This window comes from Anabrus simplex, chromosome 1 (genome assembly GCF_040414725.1).
Source record: "Anabrus simplex isolate iqAnaSimp1 chromosome 1, ASM4041472v1, whole genome shotgun sequence".
Taxonomy (NCBI): domain Eukaryota; kingdom Metazoa; phylum Arthropoda; class Insecta; order Orthoptera; family Tettigoniidae; genus Anabrus; species Anabrus simplex.
In genome coordinates this window covers 1,422,992,802-1,423,015,956 of record NC_090265.1, presented here as the reverse complement: position 1 = coordinate 1,423,015,956, position 23,155 = coordinate 1,422,992,802, and the positions used below count along the sequence as shown (strand labels likewise).

Below are 23,155 nucleotides of genomic sequence, written 5' to 3'. Positions count from 1 at the left end.
GCCTCCTGGTCACCAACCCACGCTCCCATAGTTCAGAGCCCGTGGGGCGAAGACCAGCAGGAGGTATCTATCTTTGCCAAGGATTCTCCTGGATCAATAAAGAAAATAATAAAAGGAAAAACATGTTCATAGTAACAACCACAAATATATCCTTCGTTGGTATGCATATTAGTCCACGAACTGGCGCAGGAACAGAAATAAAGTAATGGAGGCAAAGAGAGAAAGAAACAGCGATACCTTAACACAAGGATCGACAAGCCAAAAACCAAAACGGATTGGTGATGGGGTACCAGAGAAGGAAGGCTACACTCTCATAGCTAAAACCCATCAAATAATACGCCTAGCACGAAATGGAACCAGTGCAATTGACTTCGTTTCACCAGTAAAACTGACCTCGCTTACTATTCATATTCAGAGAAAAGGCATGGAAATCATAAATCAGGAACACCTCTGGACATCAGCAAAGAAACCTAACACGAACCATATTCCATTAGAAAAAGCAGTCAGTATCCACAAACTAAACGCAAACGGGACCCTAGATCACCGCATAGCATCAAGGACACTAAGCATGGATAAATTCAGCCAGAACATAAATAACATAATTGAAGCTACATCAGACATAACCAAACCTATAAAACTCTGCACAACTCTCCAGTTCTGCAGAATAATCTCCAAGAGAAGGAAAGCAAAACCATGAGCCGATTAGGACTGCTATGTTAAACGACAAGAGACGCAGGCAATATTACATCGAGCATAAGACGGGCCTATCCCAATAAAATAGCACAAAACTTCTAAAAGTGAAGATAATAAGTTTCATAGGAAATGATACAAGAAGACAAGCTAAAAATGCCAAGAAAATCTCGTTCACAGCGAAAACAAAACACCGTCAACCACGACAGAAAGCCCAATAGAAACATGGGAAAATTATTGTTTGGAAACATATTCAACCAACAGCACAAGAAGACTGCATATGAACTTCCTACAGAAGAAACACCACAACTCCCTGTCCCATTAACTACAGAGGAAACAAGCAATAACAATAGCAAGAATTAAAAAGGCTCCAGTGAAAAATGATATTTGTGCTTAAGGAAATTTTTCACCTGATGAATGACCTCTGGATACAGTTGACAAATGTATGACCACGGAAAAATTCCGGAAGCATGTTTATACTCAACAATTAAAGTCCTTTTAAAAGGAAAAGGCGAAACCAATGATCCAGATTCATACCGATTTTAAAGTGTACTCAAACATCAGAAGAGGACAACTCACGGCAAAATATACACTAAATACAGAATACCAATTCTTCTTTTGGAAGGGGAGAAGGACCCAGTACGCAATTACTTACATGGTAATACAGGTACGAGACAGCGTAAGACATGTTAGAAGGAAATATCACGTGGTTTTCACAGACTAGAGGAAAACTTTTGATCTCATAGACACAGAAACGCTCATCCGCAAACTCAGGCAAGTAATCGGAAGAAACAGATCCCACTGCAAAAATAATAATAACTAGCAAATGTACCCGTGCTTCGCTACGGTATTCTACATTATGTATGGATTTCTCCGTAAATTACTGTAAAGGCAGTGAGTAAGATTATATTACAATGCATCTCTCTTCGCGCTATCCGAGAAACAAAACAGGGAGGACACCAGACGTTGTTTCCGACGTAAGATATGCATTGGGGAAGTTTTGTTAATGATGGCAGGCCACATTTCCTACTGCCAATCACAATCGAGTTCCGGAGTTTGAACTATAACGGCAGGCTCACTTGGCAACTGCCATTCACAGTAGAGATGGAGAGTTTACTAAAGACAGCCCCTTCCCTAATGCCAGTCACAATCGAGCTGCAGAGATTTGGTTATAATCTAGAAATGCAACGCTATGTAACGTATCAACAATCAAGACACGATAATAAGTCGCAGGACGAAAATTCTAGATCTCTCCAAATTGATCGCCGATTGTGCTATCTGTTTCGTGATACAACTTACCGTTTAACCATTAATTATCCCAAAACGAAGGTTGGGGCCGAAATTTATACGTTTGAAGAACTTGGAATTTTTCTTAGGTAAACAGATACGAAGATGAGTTATGGTGTTATTACTCAAGCCTAAGGAGGCAAGGCAGGGGCAAGAAATTAAAACGGAAAACAGAAGTAGAATTGAAATACAGTAAAAATTATAACAAATGCCAGAAAACACCTTAAGGTGTGAAATAATGGGCTACACTCCACGGTACTGTTCAAATATTAACAATGCCCCTCCGTGCTATTCGAGGACGATTGTAACCTCCAAAGGTATTCGGCCAATATCCCGCAGAATGGCCGATTGAGGCCTCTCTTGCTTTCTATCCAAGGAAACCCCACGAGTTTACAGGAATGGTGAGGAAAATGGCAATACGTTACTTCCTTGCTGGCAAGCAGTCAGAGACATTCGAGATATGAAGAGAGACAAAATATTGGCCTACAAGTAAAACACTAATCAAGTTGACCCGCTATAGGTAGAAGCATAGAAGCATGCATTATGTTTCTTTCCTCTCTTACTGTAGCATACATAGATGACGTACACTGGCTGCAATTGTTACCATGGTGTCGCAAAACTGTACGCGATTATTCTAAATAGACACCCGGCCCAAAAACATGTTCAAAACATAAACTTATGACATTTAGAAAAGGAGAGGGGTAACTCATGAACCAACTGAAGTTGTTCCAAAATTCAGATATCTAGGAATCACCCTCCAAACAACACTAACATAGCTCAAAATACACGAGGAAGATAAAACAGCTGCAGCAATAAAGGCAACATGTAACATCAAGCATCTCCAACTGCTCCCGATCAAAACGGGAATGACCCTTTTCCCAACTGCAATAATACTCTTGCCGGCCCCGTGATACAGGGATAGCGTTTCTGCCTATTAACTGGAGGCCCCGGGTTCGATTCCCGGCCAGGTCAGGGATTTTTACCTGGACCTGAGGGCTGGTTCGAGATCCACTCAGCCTATGTGATTAGAATTGAGGAGCTATCTGACGGTGATATAGCGTGCCCGGTCTAGAAAGACAAGACTAACGGCCGAGAGGATTCATCGTGCTGACCACACGACACTTCGTAATCTGCAGGCCTTCGTGATAAGCAGCGGACGCTTGGTAGGCCAAGGCCCTTCAAGGTCTGTAGTGCCATGGAGTATTTTTGGGAGGGAGTACTTTTATTCTTACATTCGGTGACCAAATGACAATACAGAAAAATCAAGGCTCGATTCATGAAGAGAGTGCTGGAAATAGGGAAAACAGCTTTGTCAAGACTGACATATTCTGATAAAAGAATGCATCTTCATAGAAGATACGATATTGCAGATACCTCTCCCAAACTACAAAGGCATTTGAGAAGACAGATAAAGTGCTACATGACGAAAGGAACGCCGTGTAGAGTGCTTTCTACTCAACATATGCTTTGACGACAGATGATAAATGGAGAGAAGCAAACTATCAACAGCGACACGCTGATGGTTTCCATCATAAGGCATGTCCATCACAAAAATTTCACTGTCCAAGTGAAGATTGCGAGTGTAAACTGTACAATATTCAGTGTATCTGATACCATGCTAATGTCTGCAAGAAAATTCTAATACAGCTATCACCAACTCAACTGTGCACTGAATAACCGACATTCTCACAGCTTTGTACACAGCTACTATGTTTTATATGGCTACTTGCTGCAATAAACGTTTCATCCGTATGGTCATCTCACTGGAGGATTTCTAATGAACACTTTAAGCAATCTGAAATATAAGAGCGGATACGGAAGAAGAAATAAATAAGAAACAGCAGCCACAATCACAACACACTCGGCAACGCCGACCAGCACCCAAAACATTAATTGGCACTGGAACAGTAGTAGGCGACCTACAACCTGGCTATTTATTGGGAAGTTGAACTAAGGAACGACTTCAGAGACGGTGACAAACTATCTAAGGAAGAAAGGAATCCGAGAAAATATCAGTTGTGAAGAGATCATAACAAGAGGAGAAAACAAAGCCTATAAAGTTGGAATCCCATTCGAATGTCTAGAAATGACATCTAACCCTGGCCAAGAAGAGTAATTGTGCGCCGATTTCGTTTCTCCAGGAGGAGCGAAGGCGTATCTCTCGAATAATTCCATAAGCATACTCCTTTGGAATGTAGAGGGGCTAAACGGACTGTTAAAACTAGCCCCAGAAAACACTATACAAACATCAGACGTATTAGTTCTCACAGAAACATTCCTCACGAAACATATCGACATACAAGAATTCTACTCTATCCATTCTCTAGCAAGGAAACCAACAGAAGGAAGGCCATCAGGTGTATCTATCTTCTACAAACCATGGATAGAACCTGTGGAAACCCTACATATAGAAGAAATCTAATAATTGCAAAAACAATCCAGTTCACGGTAATAGGCATAAGCCCGAACACCGACATAGAGGAAATAATGGAGCTCCTAACGCTTTCCTTCAGGAAAATTCCAAACACAGAAGAATACATTATACTAGCAGGAGATATGACCTGCAGACTAGACAAACCCGACTTGAAATGTAAAGCTGTCCTCACATTCCTTGATGAAGAAAATTTCAAATTAACGAACGACCCAAAACGTAAAACTCATTTTTCCCACAATGACAGTAGCACAATCGACCTGGTATCGCATAAGGGAGACAATATACAAAATCTATAACAAAAGGGGTTGTGGACTTCACCAATAACTCCACTGAGAAAACACATCCCCATACAGACCAAAATCTCACTCAAGATTCCAAAGAAATTTGTAACAACAAACGTAAAAACTACCGTATCCAGAAAGATAAATTTGGCAGCACTAGAGAGAGAATTAGGAAAAGTAACTGAAGCAGAAAATTTGTTAGTGTGTTAGTGTGTGTTTTACAGATATGTTTATAGTGTTTTAATTTACATTGTATTTGCTGTGTGTTTGACAGACTGAAAAGCCTTTGTTACATTGAAGCAGAAAAGGCAATCAAGGAAAGTGATTTAAACACAGCCCTAACAACAATCAACAATATGCTAAACGCAAGCATAACCCACAAACCGAACATAAGGAAAGCTCAACCGTGTTTCCACAAGGAGTGCTACGCAGAAAGACAAATCAAATTAAATGCACTGCATAAAGCCAAGGTGACGTCAAAACCAGAAGACCTACGAGTATACGGCGAAAAACGGAGATATTACAAGAACCTACTAAAACAAAAACGCACTCAATACATGAGAAATAAGGTGAAAATAAACGCTGAAGAAGCAATAAAGGACCCATATATAGCCATCAGATCCAGAAGATCATCAAGACCTAGCAACGTAGAGATAGGAACTTGGGAAACGCACTTCACTCATATTCTTAATGCACCGAAACAAGAGGCGTATTAAATTGATTACAGCAACCAGCTTGAAGCAATATTTCCCATCACTAAAACAGAGGTGTTAGACACTCTCAAAGCTTGAAAATGCAAAAAAGCCGCTGGATTGGATGGGTTTTATAATGAACACCTAAAAGAATCCGCGCAGTAACTAGCAGAAGTATGGTCCAAACTGTTTAATAAATGCCTAGAATAAGGAAATATTCCCGATGAATAGAGAAAATCAACAATTATAACCCTCTATAAAGGGAAAGGTGAAACCATCGACCCAAACTCATACAGAGGAATCGCTCTGGAAAGCAATATCTTCAAGCTGTTAACAAGAATTCTAACCAACAGGATAGTTGAAGAAGTAGACTCCAAAATGCCAGAGGAGCAATTTGGATTCAGAAGAGGAACCTTGCATGCAATTCAAAAACCTACTCAATGACATAGAAGAAGCACAGCGGCTTCACAAAGGAAATTTTTATGCAGTCTTCATAGACTATAGTAAAAGCCTTCGACATAATAGTCAGGAAAAAAATCTAATGTCAAAACTCCATATTATGATTGGAAATCAAAACCCCCTTACAGTTATAATACGAAATATTCTGGCATACAACCAGATCACTATAGACGATGCGACCTGCAAAACAAAGGAAATCACCCAAACTAATGGAGTGCTGCAAGGCGATTCAATATTGTCACCGCGGATGTAACAACAGCAATCAAGAAAAGAGCGAAGGATGCAGAGATCGACATATATGCAGATGACATGGTCCTGGGGTCAACAAAGAAGGAAGAGCTCCAACACGTCTTCTCAGCGCTGGCTGAATGGGCAGGAAATAACAGTCTGAAAATAAACTGGACAAATCTCAACAGATGGTTTTTCAGAAAGGTGGACGAAATGCAGCAAACTACAACGTAGAATGTGAAGACGGCAAAGTGGAAATAGTAAATTCATTCAAATACCTGGGAAAAACCTTACAGACTACTGGGACGTTCAGACTACACATAAAAGACAAAGCAGTTGCAGCCATGAAAGCCATGCACGACATCAACAATTTACAGCAGTTATGCTTAGAAACAGGTATGCGCCTATTCGACACAAAGATCATACCAATACTCACCTATGGAATCCATCTGATATGGGAAAGACTAACAAAGAAAGACTTGGCCACCATTGAAGGAGTTAAAGCAAAATTCCTAAAAACCATAATTGACATGTCAAAATACACGCGTTCCCTCCTAACATACGAACTAGCACGGGAACCCTTCCTTACTGAAGAACTGAGGATAAAACTACCATTACCATCCACAAAGAATGTAGAAGCACACCTAGCGGAGAGACGGACGAAGAGAGAAGAAATTCCGCTAGAGTTCGACAGCACAGATGCCGTGTTGGATCGAAATTGGATGAACGCCTACCAGAAGCTAAGACATGTGTTGATAAAACTGGCAGTGCACGGGTACAATCATAAAATATGTAAAAATATGTCTTATCACGACCCAAATGAAAACTGTGAGTGCTCGTTGTGTGATCAGTCCTGTGACACAAAATGTAAAAACAATGACAAATCTCTATGTGATTACGGCAAAGACAAAAATGGTCAATAATTTATGTATAGTACGCGAACCTTTTCTTGAGCCCAAGTTCCCATTCAGCACTATGGAGCTCAGGGCTCAAGAAAAGGTTCGCGTACTATAATGCACAGTGGTGCGCTTTTCTAATAATAATAATAAATATAATTATTAAAAACAAGAAAAATCGTCTGCGTAAGAATTATTAATACGGCGCTGTTAGAAACAAAAGAAATCAGCTTGACTCAGAACATGTTCATAGAACGCACTGGATTAATTTCTTACGGTACTTATTACTTCTCTTCAAAAATGCCGCGAAATTACGACATACGAATCGATGTACGATTCTGGTCGAACAATTCACGAGATACCCTGTGCAGGTATGATATCTAAATGGGCGATGTTTGCAAATTCGATTGTTTTGCTACGTATTCTCTTGTTTTTGTTATCAGATGTTTTAGCACTGCCTTAACGTTAGAAGTGTTGTCTCCAATTATATCACACAAAAATAAATACGGAATATGTCTGCTTTCCTAGGGAGAATAAGTTTTTGTTTATTATAGATATCTTATCTTACGATGGTGGAAAGTAATACTACGAGTAGAAGTTTTGTGATGACTTACAAACTAAGTTGATGAATCAACCATGCAGTGTATGTTTGAAGTAAATATGCTACATCCAGTGAATCTGTTGCATTAGAGTGGAAAATCAACATGTTTAACTTACTCGTAAAACTTCAGGTGTGCAAATAGTTGTTATAAATAGGTCAAATTTGGTTGTTCCAACAGTTGCGAGGATTTGCCCTGGCGCCATCTTGGGATGTACATCGCAAAGGCTTGTGGTTTTCGGGAAATGATATTGAATTGTCAGTTCTGCTCGGTGAGTAAGCATTTAAGCTCTGTAAAATACGTGTATTTTAGCGATGACTTGTGACCTTTGTGGAAACTGTGATGCAAAAGAAGTATGAAGTATATCTTCTATCTAGATGTGTTAATCGGGGGAGTAAAGTATTCTGAAAACAAATTGACAGTGACGTTTTTCCTTCCAAGGAAAAAATGTAAGTATTTTTTTTTCCTTTTTTTTTTTCCGTTTCATACCTACTCTCGATTAGTACAGTGTTCAGGATTGCCGAGCAGATGCCAATAAGTCTATTTTTTGTACCTTTAACTTTAAAGGCAGGGTTAAGTAGAGGTCCACATTTGGGATTAACTAGTTCAGGATAGTGGTCGCGTTTTGGTAAACACGCAGAACTGTGTTGAACGCTAACGTGATCTTTTTTTTTGTGTTGAGTACTTGAGCAGTTATTCATAATCACTTTCTAGCTTTCCCTACATCCTGTTACACTTGTTGCAGAATCGTAACATTCAATAGACTGAGTATGGTGGTGTTTGCCATGTCATGATACTGAAGTTAGACCTATCTGGGAAGTAAATGGGAAGTTTTATTAATACTAATATGAAATGCGCACAAACGTGCATATAGTTATGTACCGGTAACATAATATGAATTATACTACTGTTCTTTATTGTATTCCTAACGTTCACATATCCTCTGGCATAGCTTGCATACACATTGCGTTGTTGGGTCATTGTAACCTTGTCGCGTACATAAGGCGTGGTGAAATCCATGAACAGCCAATCTGGTCACAGCACTGCGAAAGTCTTTGTTTGCTTCCATTTAGTTACGATCAGTCATTGCATCTGTGCTGTAGAAATCCAACCAAATTTAATTTTTCCTTGCTCCTTTGGATTCTACTCTTTAGTAGGGTAACCTCCTGAGGAGTAGATGGCAGGTGTAGTCTTTGTCTCAGATAAGGAAACATTCGTTTGTCAGCTCATAAGTCAGTCTTGATAGGGTTGTCTTTGAGTCACCCAAGACCCTTTTGAGAAATCTTGCTTTAACACTTTCAATAGTGAAAAGATAGGACACTGATGCCATATGCCTGCACTGGCAATATCTTCATATAGAATATATGATATAGGATAGGTATAGGATAGATCATGGGAGACTACTGGCAAAAATGAGTGCAATTGGATTTGACAAAAGAGTGACTGAATGGGTGGCTCTGTTTCTAGAAAATAGAACTTAGAGAATTAGAGTAGGTGAAGCTTTTATCTGTCCCTGTAATAATTAAGACAAGAGGGGAATTCCTCAAGGCAGTATTATTGGACCTTTATGTTTTCTTTTATATATCAATGATATGTGTAAAGAAGTGGAATCGGAGATAAGGCTTTTTGCAGATGATGTTATACTGTACAGAGTAATAGGGCCTAAATAAGTTACAAGATTGTGAACAACTGCAAAATGACCTCGATAATGTTGTGAGATGGACAGTAGGCAATGGTATGATGATAAATGGGGATAGAAGTCAGGCTGTGAGTTTCACAAATAGGAAAAGCCCTCTCAGTTTTAATTACTGCGTTGATGGGGTGAAAGTTCCGTTTGGTTATCATTGTAAATACCTAGGTATTAATATAAGGAAAGATCTTCATTGGGGTAATCACATAAATATGATTGTAAATAAAGGGTGCAGATCTCTGCACATGGCTATGAGGGTATTTAGGGGTTGTAGTAAGGATGTAAAAGAGAGAGCATATTTGTCTCTGGTGAAACCCCAACTAGAGTATGGTTCCAGTGTATGGGACCCTCACCAGGATTACTTGATTCAGGAACTGGAAAAAATCCATAGAAAAGCAGCTCTATTTGTTCTGGGTGATTTCCGACAAAAAAGTAGCGTTACAGAAATGTTGCAAAGGTTGGGCTGGGAAGATGTGGGGAAAAGGAGACGAGCTGCTCGACTAAGTGGTATGTTGCAAGTGATTAATCTCATGTTTTAATCCATCGGACCTATGGGAGTAATGGAGTCCCACTCCCATTTGACAGGCGAGGGACTCCTTGGAAACAACTTGGTGAACGAAATGGAATTCGATGGGGAGCTATCAATATTAATGGGGCTTATGGAAGAAAGAAGGTAGAACTGGCTGAGTCAGCAAAGAGGATGCATCTGGATGTGCTAGGAGTAAGTGATATTCGGGTAAGGGGAGATAATGAGGAAGAGATAGGAGATTATAAAGTGTACTTGACAGGTGTTAGAAAGGGAAGGGCAGAGTCTGGGGTAGGGCTCTTTATCAGGAATACCATTGCACGCAACATAGTTTCTGTTAGGCACGTAAATGAGCGAATGATGTGGGTAGATTTGTCAGTGGGAGGAATTAGGACAAGAATTGTGTCCGTGTATTCACCATGTGAGGGTGCAGATGAGGATGAAGTTGACAAGTTTTATGAAGCATTGAGTGACATCGTGGTCAGGGTCAACAGCAAGGATAGAATAGTGCTGATGGGCGATTTCAATGTGAGAGTTGGGAATAGAACTGAAGGATACGAAAGGGTGATTGGTAAATGTGGGGAAGATATGGAAGCTAATGGGAATGGGAAGCGTTTGCTGGACTTCTGTGCTAGTATGGGTTTAGCTGTTACGAATACATTCTTCAAGCATAAGGCTATTCACCGCTATACATGGGAGGCTAGGGGTACCAGATCCATAATAGACTATATCTAACAGACTTTGAATTCAGGAAATCTGTTAGGAATGTACGAGTTTTTCGCGGATTTTTCGATGATACAGACCGCTATCTGATCTGTAGTGAACTTAGTATCTCTAGGCCTAGGGTAGAGAAAGTGAAATCTGTCTGCAAACGAATAAGGGTAGAAAATCTCCAGGACGAGGTAATTAGACAGAAGTACATGGATATGATTAGTGAGAAGTTTCGAACAGTAGACAGTAAGCAGGTTTAGGATATAGAAAGTGAATGGGTGGCATACAGGGATGCTGTAGTAGAAACAGCAAGGGAATGCCTAGGAACAACTGTGTGTAAAGATGGGAAAAGGCGAACATCTTGGTGGAATGATGAAGTGAGAGCAGCCTGTAAACGTAAAAAGAAGGCTTATCAGAAATGGCTCCAAACAAGGAAATCATCCTGGTGGTGTTGCAAACAGCCAAGCTCATGGGGAGGAGGAAAATGACGTTGGTGAAATTATGCTTGAGGAAGTGGAAAGGATAGTAAATAAACTCCATTGTCATAAGGCAGCAGGAATAGATGAAATTAGACCTGAAATGGTTAAGTATAGTGGGAAGGCTGGGATGAAATGGCTTCATAGAGTATTAAAATTAGCGTGGAGTGTTGGTAAGGTACCTTCAGATTGGACAAAAGCAGTAATTGCACCTATCTATAAGCAAGGGAACAGGAAGGATTGCAACAACTATCGAGGTATCTCATTGATTAGTATACCAGGCAAAGTATTCACTGGCATCTTGGAAGGGAGGGTGCAATCAGTGGTTGAGAGGAAGTTGGATGAAAACCAGTGTGGTTTCAGACCACAGAGAGGCTGTCAGGATCAGATTTTCAGTATGTGCCAGGTAATTGAAAAATGGTACGAGAGGAATAGGCAGTTGTGTTTATGTTTCGTAGATCTAGAGAAAGCATATGACAGGGTACCGAGGGAAAAGATGTTCGCCATACTGGGGGACTATGGAATTAAAGGTAGATTATTAAAATCAATCCAAGGCATTTATGTTGACAATTGGGCTTCAGTGAGAATTGATGGTAGAATGAGTTCTTGGTTCAGGGTACTTACAGGGGTTAGACAAGGCTGCAATCTTTCACCTTTGCTGTTCGTAGTTTACATGGATCATCTGCTGAAAGGTATAAAATGGCAGGGAGGGATTCAGTTAGGTGGAAATGTAGTAAGCAGTTTGGTCTATGCTGACGACTTGGTCTTAATGGCAGACTGTGCCGAAAGCCTGCAGTCTAATATCTTGGAACTTGAAAATAGGTGCAATGAGTATGGTATGAAAATTAGCCTCTGGAAGACTAAATTGATGTCAGTAGGTAAGAAATTCAACAGAATTGAATGTCAGATTGGTGATACAAATCTAGAACAGGTAGATATTTTCAAGTATTTAGGTTGTGTGTTCTCCCAGGATGGTAATATAGTAAGTGAGATTGAATCAAGGTGTAGTAAAGCTAATGCAGTGAGCTCGCAGTTGCGATCAGCAGTATTCTGTAAGAAGGAAGTCAGCTCCCAGACGAAACTATCTTTACATCGGTCTGTTTTCAGACCAACTTTGCTTTACGGGAGCGAAAGCTGGGTGGACTCAGGATATCTTATTCATAAGTTAGAAGTAACAGACATGAAAGTAGCAAGAATGATTGCTGGTACAAACAGGTGGGAACAATGGCAGAATGGTACTCGGAATGAGGAGGTAAAGGCTAATTTAGGAATGAACTCGATGGATGAAGCTGTACGCATAAACCGGCTTCGGTGGTGGGGTCATGTGAGGCGAATGGAGGATGATAGGTTACCTAGGAGAATAATGGACTCTGTTATGGAGGGTAAGAGAAGTAGAGGGAGACCAAGACGACGATGGTTAGACTCGGTTTCTAACGATTTAAAAATAAGAGGTATAGAACTAAATGAGGCCACAACACTAGTTGCAAATTGAGGATTGTGGCGACGTTTAGTAAATTCTCAGAGGCTTGCGGACTGAACGCTGAAAGGCATAACAGTCTATAATGATAATGTATGTAATGTATGTATGAAGTCTGTTGATTTACAGTAACAAAGTTTTCTTATGATCCGCCTGTTCAATGCATTAAAGTTCAATACTTGAACAGGTGGATCATAAGAAAACTTTACCGGGCGAGTTGGTCATGCGGTTAGAGGTGTGCGGCTGTGAGCTAGCGTCTGGGAGGTAGTGGGTTCGAATCCCACCGTCGGCAGCCCTGAAGATGTTTTTTCCATGGTTTCCGATTTTCACACCAAGCAAATGCTGGGGCTGTACCTGAATTAAGGCCACGGCTGCTTCCTTCCAACTCATAGGCCTTTCCTATTCCATCGTCGCCATAAGACCTATCTGTGTTGGTGCGACATAAAACCACTAGCATAAAATAATAATAAAACTTTGTTATTGAACAGGTGGATCATAATAAAACTTTGTTATTGTAAATTAAGTGGTATGTTCCGAGCTCTCAGTGGAGTGATGGCGTGGGAGGACATCAGTAAACGAATAAATTTGAGTGGTGTCTTTAAAAGTAGGAGAGATCACAATATGAAGATAAAGTTGGAATTCAAGAGGACAAATTGGGGCAAATATTCGTTTATAGGAAGGGGAGTTAGGGATTGGAATAACTTATCAAGGGAAATGTTCAATAAATTTCCAATTTCTTTGCAATCATTTAAGAAAAGGCTAGGAAAGCAACAGATAGGGAATCTGCCACCTCGGCGACTGCTCTAAATGCAGATCAGTAGTGATTGAATGATTGATAGGAAAGTGTCATGGCAGTTTGAAGGGCTATCTTAGTCGGATCCTTTATATCATATATCCCTGTGATGGCTGTAGCTGCTCTTTCTCTTATGTGAATTCGGAATGGTGAACTGGTTGGTTGTAGAGAGATACCCAGGTATCTGAAGGAGTTTACTATTTTTAGTTTGTTTGATCGATAGAAAAGTTTGTCATTTTCGGATATACTTCCACCTTTCCTGAATACCGTTTGAACAGTCTTGTTTTCATTTACAAATATTCACTTTTCTTCACCCAGGAATGTAAGCTGGTTAAAGTCAAAGTTTTATTATAAGGATTTGATTTCCAAGAATGTCATCCCATTAAAGATCTTGCATGTTCTGAGGGAATGTACATTGAGACAAATATAGGCGATCCTCAGTTCAGAATGATTAAAGAATTGTCAAAATTAAAAACTAACAGTTTGCTGCTGCTGTATTTCATATATTTTCCTTCTGTCACACAGGCGTTTGATAGAACCTTAGCTGTTGCTGTAGAGCACTGTATACGTAAATCATGTTGGATTGTGAATATCATCTTTATTTGATGGTGGTGGTGGTTATTGTTTGAAGAGGAAGTACTACTAGGCAACCATCCCCTATAAACATTATTCAGAGGGAAAAAAAAATGGAAGGGATCCGACATTGGAAAAATGAAGTTATGGGACAAAGAAAGACAAGGACCACGAACAGCACGATAATGAAAGACTCCCTAGCCCTTCATACCTAATACCATTGGGGTCGGAAAAGAACAGATGTTGACCAAGGGAGGTCGGATAGGATAGATGAAAGTGAGGAGCCTGGCACAAGTAAGTGTAAGCAATGCCAGGACTTAGCTAAGGGCCCCGTGGTCTCCAACCCTTGCTTCCAAACCAATTTAATGATAGATAATAAATGTTAAATACAATATGTACCAAAGGGAGAAAATAGAAGAGTGTTACAGACTTAGCTGTTTGGATGTCATATCACAGTTTTGTTTTGATAAGTGTTTAACTGCTGACAGTAAGCTCAGTAAAATAGAAACTTTTGGAAGCTCTTCATAATCCTAAAGGAACAGTCTGTTTCATTGTCTAATTTTATCTTTTTGTGTGTCATATTCTTTTTGTTTTTTGTTTTGTATAAATATATTTTATAAGAATTGTGTAGGCCCTAGTTACTTTGTGGTTGTCACTTTTACTTGATGGCATTCAAACTTGTTGATTTTTGCTTTGAATTCCTGTTTTTATATTCCTTGTGGCATAGTAGAGCATTTCAGCACAGAAAGTCATTCTGAATCAAAAGTGAAGATATTGATCGTAAAGATAGCATTGCCAAACCAGCTCCACAGTAAAGTGGACAAAATTGTAGTTCCGCATTAAAAAAATTTTCATTTATTATTTTGATATCAGTTTAATGTTGCACTAACACATCAAAGGTTTTTTGCAATGGAATGATGGGAAAGTGATAGGATTGGGAAAGTAGTGGCTGTGGCTTTGAGGTACAGCCTAGTGTGAAAATGGGAAACTATGGAAAACCATCTTCAGGGCTGCTGAGAGTGGGATTTGAACCCACCATCTCCCAAATGAAAGATCGCTGCAGCGCGACCCAAACTGCATGGCCAAATTGCTTGGTTAAAAACTTGTTGAAAATATGAGTATTCTCCTACATGTTCTTTAATTTTTTAAACTTATATTTTTTCCCCTTTAATTACTAATATGAACACTATAAGTGTTTGAATGATGCCAGGATTTTTCACTGCTTCCACTTACTAAAATATCATGCAGTTTGAAACTATGATATTTTCCTGGTAAGATTGATACCCGTTATAGCCTACTTTGTAATTTCCAAGATACCTGCAATACTAAAGAAGCTCTGCATGCCGTTTTAAGTTTTTTGAAGTAATCAATCATTGATTGATCTGCATTTAGCAGGAGTCACCTAGGTGGTAGATTCCTTAGATTATCAGTGAATTACATAGCCTTTTCTTAAAAGTTTTCAAAGAACTCTGAAATTTATCGTACATTTCCCTCGATAAGTTATTCCAGTTGCTTACTCCTCACCCTATAAATGAGTATTTGCCCCAATTTGTCCTCTTGAATTCCAGGTTTAACTTCATATTAATATTTTTCCTATTTTTAAAAGCTCCGCTTGAGCTTATTCGTCTCTGTCATTCCATGCTATCTCTCCACTGACAGCTTGGAACATACCACGTCTCCTTACTCCCACGTCTTCCTACCCCAAAATTGCAACATTTTCATAACACTGCTCCTTTGTAGGAAGTCACCCAGAACAAATAATGCTGCTTTCCTATGGATCTTTTCTAATTCTCATATCAATTAGTCCTGGTGTGGGTGGGTCCCATACAATGGACCGTATTCTCATTGGGATCTTACGAGGGACTGGATATGCCTTCTCCTTTACATCCTTCCTACAACCCCTAAATAGCCTCATAACCATGTGATGAGATATGTAACCTTTCCTAACAACCTTGTTATTATGATTGCCCCAGTGAAGGTCATTCCTTATATTAACACCTAGGTATCTTATCCCGTTTACCATCATACCATTGTCCGCTGTCTATCTCACAACATTTTCTAGGTTCCTCTGCAGTCGCTCACAATCCTGTAACTCATTTACTATTCTACACAGTGAAGCATCACCTGGAAGTAGCCTTATCTGGGATTCCAGTTCTTTACTCATATCATTTATATATGTATACAAGAAAGCATAAAGATCCAATAATACTGCCCTGAGGGACTGCACCTACTGTGATTCTCTGAGTTCTATTTACTAAAAATTTAGCCACCCATTCAATCACTCTTTTGTCTAGTCTAGTAGCCCTCGTTGTCGTCAGTAATCTCCCATGATCTACCCTATCGAAAGCCATGGATAGGTCAGTAAAAATAAAGACCATTTGACCTTCTGAATCTAAAATATTTGCAGTATAACTTGCTGGAATCCTACAAGTTGACCCCCACTGGAATAACCTTTCCTAAACCCAAACTGCCTTCTATTAAACCAGTTAGTAATTTTGCAAACGTGTCTAATATAATCAGAAAGAATGCTTTCCCAGAGCTTACAAACAACACATTTAGCTGACTGACCTGTAATTATCCATAGTAAGTTTCATAACCCTTTCCCTTGTACACTGGGGCTACTGTTGCATCTCTCCATTCATTTGGTGTAGCTTCTTCTTGGAAACGGTAATCAAATAAGTATTTCAAATATGGCACTATATCCCAACCCATAGCCGTTAATATATCGCCAGAAATCTTATCAGTCCTCGCTGCTTTTCTGGCTTTCAGTCTTTGTATCTTTTGTAAATGTCTTTTTTATTAGGCCTATAGGTAAATTTCAGTAATTCGCCAGTATTAGTTGCCTCCTCTATCAGGACATTATCCTTAAATTCAGCTACCATTATTGTATATATTGCTGACTGAATACTTCTGCCTTCTGTAAGTCGTCACATATACAGCCCCCACATCTGTCAGTTGAAGGTTGCCTGCATGAAGAGACTAAACATGCTTAAGTTTCTCAGTGGCACTTCATGGGGGGCTGACCTTGCGGTGTTGATACATTTTTACATGGCAAGGGTCCTCTCCCGAATGGACTATGGTAGTGCCGTTTATGGCTCAGCATCAAAATTTACGCTTGAGCCTTGTAGACAGTATTCACCATAGTGGAGTTAGGCTGGCCACAGGAGCTTTCTGTACTAGCCCTATTCCCAGCCTACTCATTGAAGCGGGAGTTCCATCTTTACGGATAAGGAGGCAGCAGTTACTCCTCGCGTATGCTGCCAAAATTCGTGAAATGCCACTACATCCAAGCCAGCAATGCATCTTTAGTACCCAATACCACCAGAGGTTCCAAGACTGGCTGAATGCCACAAGGCCCGTCGGATTTCGAATTATTAGCTTGTGTTGTGATTTAAATATAGATATCTATGGTTGTCTTGAACAAACTTTTAGCGAGGTATCTCGATGGTTAGTTCCGAACCAGAAATATATCTAGATCTACTCCGTGGACCCAAGGTGAACACGGATTCCTCCGTTTATCGGAGGTGTTTCCAGGACTTCTTTCACCAGTATCCAGCCTTGAGACATATCTTCACAGATGGTTCTAAAATCGGAGAAAACGTTGGTTGCACTTTCGTCACCGATGATATGAGCACGAAGATCTCGCTTCCTAGTGTATGTAGCGTGTAAACTGCGGAGCTTTACGCCATCTTAGAAGCTCTGCAGTTTATATTGGGTGACGAAAGAAACCACTTTCCAATGTGCACCGACTCGTTAAGCTCTCTTCGGTCTGTTGAAACCTGTTTCTCGCAAGTTAAGTGATGCTGGCACCAGAATCACTTTCGCGTGGCTTCCAAGCCACTTTGGGATTGCAGGAAACAAACTTGCGGATGAAGATGCAAAGGAAGCAGTACTTTTACCTCCAAGACCTATTAGTGTACAAGATGTTTGTTCTTAGCTACGTTTAACCATCTTTGCGTCCTGGTAATCAGAGTGGTTAACTATCCAAACTCCCAGCAAGCTGAGAGCAATTAAGAAGACGGCTACCGTGTGGCGGTCCTCTTTCTGGCCTTCACGGAGAGAGGCTGTAGTATGATGTAGGCTGAGGATAGGTCATGGACGATCTACGTACTCTTATCTCCTAAAGATGCAAGGCTCCTCAGTGTGTTCTTGCGGTGCCGACTTCACCGTGGCCCACATCTTCACAGAGTGCGCCGATCTCTCTGGCCTAAGACGGAGCCTTGGCCTGTAGGAAACCCTCGAACGCATACTAGCTGATGACGCGACTACTGTTGATCTTGTCATCTGCTTTATATGCGACAGTGGATTAATCAAGGGTATGTAATTTACAAGTGTACTGTTACTCAGGGAACACACTTTCCCTTTTGATTCATTAGTAATTTTCCGACCTAATTCAATAATTTTTTGTTTTATTTTGTACTGTTCTTTCAAATTCTGTCATTGAATAAATAATTTTCTTTTATTTTACGTTTCTTTTCCACTAATTTGTTCAGAGAGGATGATTACCTAGTTGTACTTCCTCTTAAAACACATATCACCACCATCCCCTTGTTTATTAGGCCTAATCCCAGAAAAGTCCTTCCTGGAACTGGTTTCTGCTTTATCCTTTCATTGCTCCATAAAACTCAAATGGTTGCCAGTTATGTTTATCATGTTATCTGTCACAGACTTTTGAGTGAATTCAATTTCTTAGTAAGCTCCTTCAACCTCTCCTCAGTTTGCAACCATTCCTAATGCTATTGCTTTCTAATCTACACCTTCCTTTTAATCTCATTTTGGTGTTATGTAATGGGTCCTTACCATTCTTGACCACTTTAAAAGGTACATACCTGTTTTCACACTCCTCAACAATTGCTTTTTAACTCATCCCATAGGCTGTTTACATTTTTATGTACCACATTTTCCAATGACCATAATGGCTTTTTAAAAATTTCCCATGTCTGTTATCAGCCGTATGGTATTGCCTAATAGTCCTACTTTTATGACATTCCTTTCTATAACTTTTATTTTTAATTATGAAACAAGAATTATTTGATAAGATAATCAGCTATGCGGGGAACGACACAGAAAGGAACGTTATTGTTGCAGGTGATCTGAATTTGCCAGATGTTAATCGGGAAAGTAAGGCAAATGACAGGAAGCATGGCCATCAAGTGGTAAACAAGTTAATACAGGAAAGACAGCTGAATCAAAAAGTGATGGAACCATCTACAGGGAAAAATATTCTAGACATGGTGCTGATAGAAGTAGAAGATCTCTATAGAGAAACTTCTTCCATGCTCCCTTAACCAGATCCCACACATCCCCAGATATGTGAGTACCTATTCCTTTGTGCCTTACATTACCGGTACCAACATGGAAAATAACCGCCCCCTCCTTACCCTTCTCCTTCCCTTCTGTCTTCCTCAACATCTGCCTTAACCTAATTCCTGGATAACACTCTGTCCTGGCTCACTTTCCCCACATGTCTAACAATTGAGTCACCCATGACCAGAGTCTCAACCCCACCCTCCTAATTTGATCTGCACCTCTCCTGGTCTCTCTTCTCTGATGCCTGTAGAACCTACTTCCTACTCCCTTCTCTCCCTCTCACTACCCTGTTCCACCACCCTCTTCCTATTCTCTTCTCTACGCTTCCCTTTCCTACCGTTCCCTTTCCTCTTGCCCTGCCCCTCTTCTTTAATACTTCCCTGATTTCCATCTTCCCTGTGCTGATCTACCTGCAGTGACTCATACCAATTCCTCACAGATACCTGTCCTGGGTCCACTCTCTGAGGAAAACCCTTAGCCCTCATTTTCCTACCCTGTAAATAAGCCCACCTGTCTTCCACAACTTCTCACATTCCTTCCCGTCCTTCTTGCCTGCCTACCATAGCATCCTGTACATTGATTGAAGGAGACCTATCTTCATTCCTGTCCTCCATTACAAGTCTAATGTTAACAATTCTTCTTCTTCTTTCTTTCTTCCTTCTTGCGTTACGGCCTTCTAAGGACCACGTTACAATTTCAGTTCTTCCTCCTTAGTTCTTTCCTTTTCTTCCAGTATTTTTTCATTGTTTCACTGTGCTTCTTTTTCCTGTCTTCAGTCCACTTTGTGCCTGTTTTCTTTTCCTTCCTCCCTTGGAATCCTTCCATTTGTAAGATTTTCTTCCTAAGTTTGAAAATTGGAAAGTCCAAGTTTTGTATGCTGTGTCCAGAATGCTGCCTACCAATGTCTCAAACTCCATCCAGTCTATGTATTTGCATCTATTATGCAAACGTTAAACTGTTGCAACAATCTTTTAAGATATTTTTTCCAAATATGCCAAGGAACCTAAATGAATACTTGAACGTGCAAGAATAATGACCATTATTGTTCTTTACAAAATTGTAATAACTGTATAGAAAAACTTAGGTACATCTCAACCATATTTTGACTTGTAGGGAAGTGCAACATGAGTTTCAATGTATGAAACCTCCATCTGAGTGACATTGCTTTCACGTTTGCCAGGCTTCTCCCATTAGTTTTCTTGTCTAACATTCCATGATCAACTATTACCTTCAGATCATGATGTATTAGGTGTGTTTGATGATGCAGTTCTCATCTTTTGCCTTCAGTGACTAGCACCTTATTCTTTCTGTGATTGATGCCTTGCACCTTTTGAGCATATTAACCTTTATGTTTATACCTTTGCTAGGCTGAGTAGCTCGGAGTGCTGGTCTTCTGAGTTCAGTTGGTGAGTTTGATCCCAGCTCAGGTCGATAGTATATGAAGGGACTCAAAAAGTTCATCCTTGTGTCTGTAGATTTACTGACTTGTAAAACACATGGAGGACAGCATTTTGGCACCTCAGCATCTCTAAAACCGTAATAAATAGTTCATGGGACATTAAAAGAAAATCCACTGAGCTCGATAGCTGCAGTCGCTTAAGTACGGCCAGTATCCAGTATTCGGGAGATAGTAGGTTCGAACCCCACTGTCGGCAGCCCTGAAAATGGTTTTCCGTGGTTTCCCATTTTCACACCAGGCTGTACCTCAATTAAGGCCACGGCCGCTTCCTTCCCACTCCCAGCCCTTCCCTGTCCCATCGTCGCCATAAGACCTATCTGCGTCGGCGCGACGTAAAGCAAAAAAAAAAAAAATCCTCACCCCCCCTCCTTTAAAATTGAAGAATAACTACCATTTTTTCCTGAACTTTTATTAACATTGGATGAGTAGAGTAATGCAGTCATCTGACAGCAGGCAGACATATCGACTGTGTCGTGAGAAACTAACAAGTAAAAAGATACAAAAATCATGTTTTTCACAAAAAATTAAAAAAGTAAGTAATTTCATCATTCATCAGAGTAACACATTAAAATACAGTAAGTTTAGGATGGCAAGAAGAATGGAATAAGAGATAAAAAAGAGGAAATCAAAAGGAAGTATGTAAGAAATTGGTAAGGGAAGGAAAAAAGAAATGTTGGAAAGAATTTGCGTGAAAGATGGAAATGGATGAAGCTGGCAATGCTGTATGGAATCCATCATCATCATCATCGTCATCATTTCCCATTATCCACCTGTAGCCAGGTAGGGGCAAATATGGTTCCTTCACTTTCTTCGGTCTTTCCACCACTGCTCCTCCAACACTGCGTCCCAGTCCAGGTTTCTTTCTCGAATACTGCGTTGGATTGTGTCCTTCCATCTTAGTCGTGGTCATCTGAAGATAGGGAAGCTGCCCAACAGATACAGAATCTGCCACCTAGGCAACTGCGCTTAATTGAGATCAGTATTGATTGATTGAACGTTTAATATCTTTAAACTTCAAACAGTATTGACTCTCCTTCCTTGCATGTGCATTTCCATCTCTCTTTTTTTTTTGGCATTCTTTCATCACTCATTTGTTTTATGTGCCCAAACCATCTTAGTCAGCTCTTTTCTGTTCTATCATTTTTTCCACTCCAATTTCTTCCCGGATTTTCTCATTCCTTATTTTGTCTCATCTACTTTTCTGTACCATACTCCTCAAGAACTTCATTTCGGCTGCCTGTATTAAACTCTCATTCTTCTTTGTCATTGTTCAAGTTTCTGCTCCGTAAGTTGTTATGGGTACCTAATACATCTTATACATAGTCTCCTTTGCTTCCATTGGCACATCTTTGTCCCGTAACATGTTTCTTACACTATGATAGAAACAGCTTCCAGCTTGAATCCTCTTACTAATTTCAGCATCTAGTCAAGCATTCTCCATTAATTCACTCCCCAGATATTTGAACGTCTTCACTACTTCCAGGGGCTTGTCTGCAAGTCTAATCTGACCTTTCCCTTCTTTCTCCCCTCTAGTCATAACAAGAGTTTTACTCTTTTCTACACTTATTTTCAAACTACATTCTTCAATCTTCCCATTCACCACATCCAATTGTTCTTGAACATTCATGCCCTCTTCTCCCCAAATCACAATATAATCTGTAAATAACAACATGTTCATTTCTCTTCCTTCATATGCTGCTTTTGCTGCTCTCAAGATGTCATCCATTAACCTACTATTGTAAACAGGATTGGCAGTAGAACACTTTCCTGTCTCAGCCCACTAGTGATTTTGAACCAACTTGTCCTGCCAACTTGTGTTTGCATGCAACTACAACATTCCTTGTACAATGCCGTGATCATTTTTATTCCCTGTCCAATTCCTTTTTGCACCAGATTGTCTCGAACTTTAGTCCTGGGGACACTGTCATATGCCTTTCAGTGTCAATGAATGTCATCACCATATCATTCCCATACCCCCATTGCTTTTCCGTTAGTTGTCTCATAATGAAAATGGTTTTATTGTTGACCTTCCACTTCTGAAAGCAAACTGATTTTCGTGTATCTGATTTTTGACCCTCAACCTTATTCTACTTTCCAGTATTCCCTCCATTATCTTTGCAACATGGAATATCAGAGTAATTCCCCTGTAGTTCTTCAGTACTTTCTTGTTGCCTTTCTTGAAAATTGGGATGATTATTCTTTGTCAATTCCCAGGGACCTCTTTATTCTTCCAGACAATCCTGAGAACTCGATATATCCACTGCAGGTGTACAGCTCCAGCTGCCGTTATCATCTCCACTGAAATTGCATCTATTCCAGCAGTTTTTCCATACATACATACATACATACATACATTATCATTATAGACTGTTATGCCTTTCAGCGTTCAGTCTGCAAGCCTCTGTGAATTTACTAAACGCCACAATCTTCGATTCGCAACTAGTGTTGTGACCTCATTTAGTTCTATACCTCTTATCTTCAAATCATTAGAAACCGAGTCTAACCATCGTCGTCTTGGTCTCCCTCTACTTCTCTTACCCTCCATAGCAGAGTCCATTATTCTCCTAGGTAACC

General features: G+C 40.0%; 2 protein-coding genes across 6 annotated transcripts in view; one reads left to right on the top strand and one right to left on the bottom strand.

The window, feature by feature from the left end:
• Alg13 (Alg13 UDP-N-acetylglucosaminyltransferase subunit) overlaps positions 1-7,806 on the bottom strand; it is a 74,612-nt gene extending 66,806 nt beyond the window's left edge. The window contains exon 1 of the mRNA XM_067137894.2: positions 7,685-7,806. Coding sequence (XP_066993995.1) covers positions 7,685-7,771 — 87 coding nt within the window. The 5' untranslated portion in view covers positions 7,772-7,806. The remainder of the gene's footprint in view (positions 1-7,684) is intronic.
• LOC136858385 (E3 ubiquitin-protein ligase Arkadia) overlaps positions 7,431-23,155 on the top strand; it is a 321,712-nt gene continuing 305,987 nt past the window's right edge. For 3 of the 5 annotated variants that reach the window (XM_067137889.2, XM_067137892.2, XM_067137888.2), the window contains exons 1-2: positions 7,431-7,610; positions 7,747-7,837. The gene's annotated coding sequence lies outside the window, so the exon portion shown is untranslated. Of the gene's footprint in view, positions 7,622-7,746; positions 7,838-7,938; positions 8,016-23,155 lie in introns of those variants that run through there. The other 2 variants (XM_067137890.2, XM_067137893.2) reach the window with 2 other exon arrangements.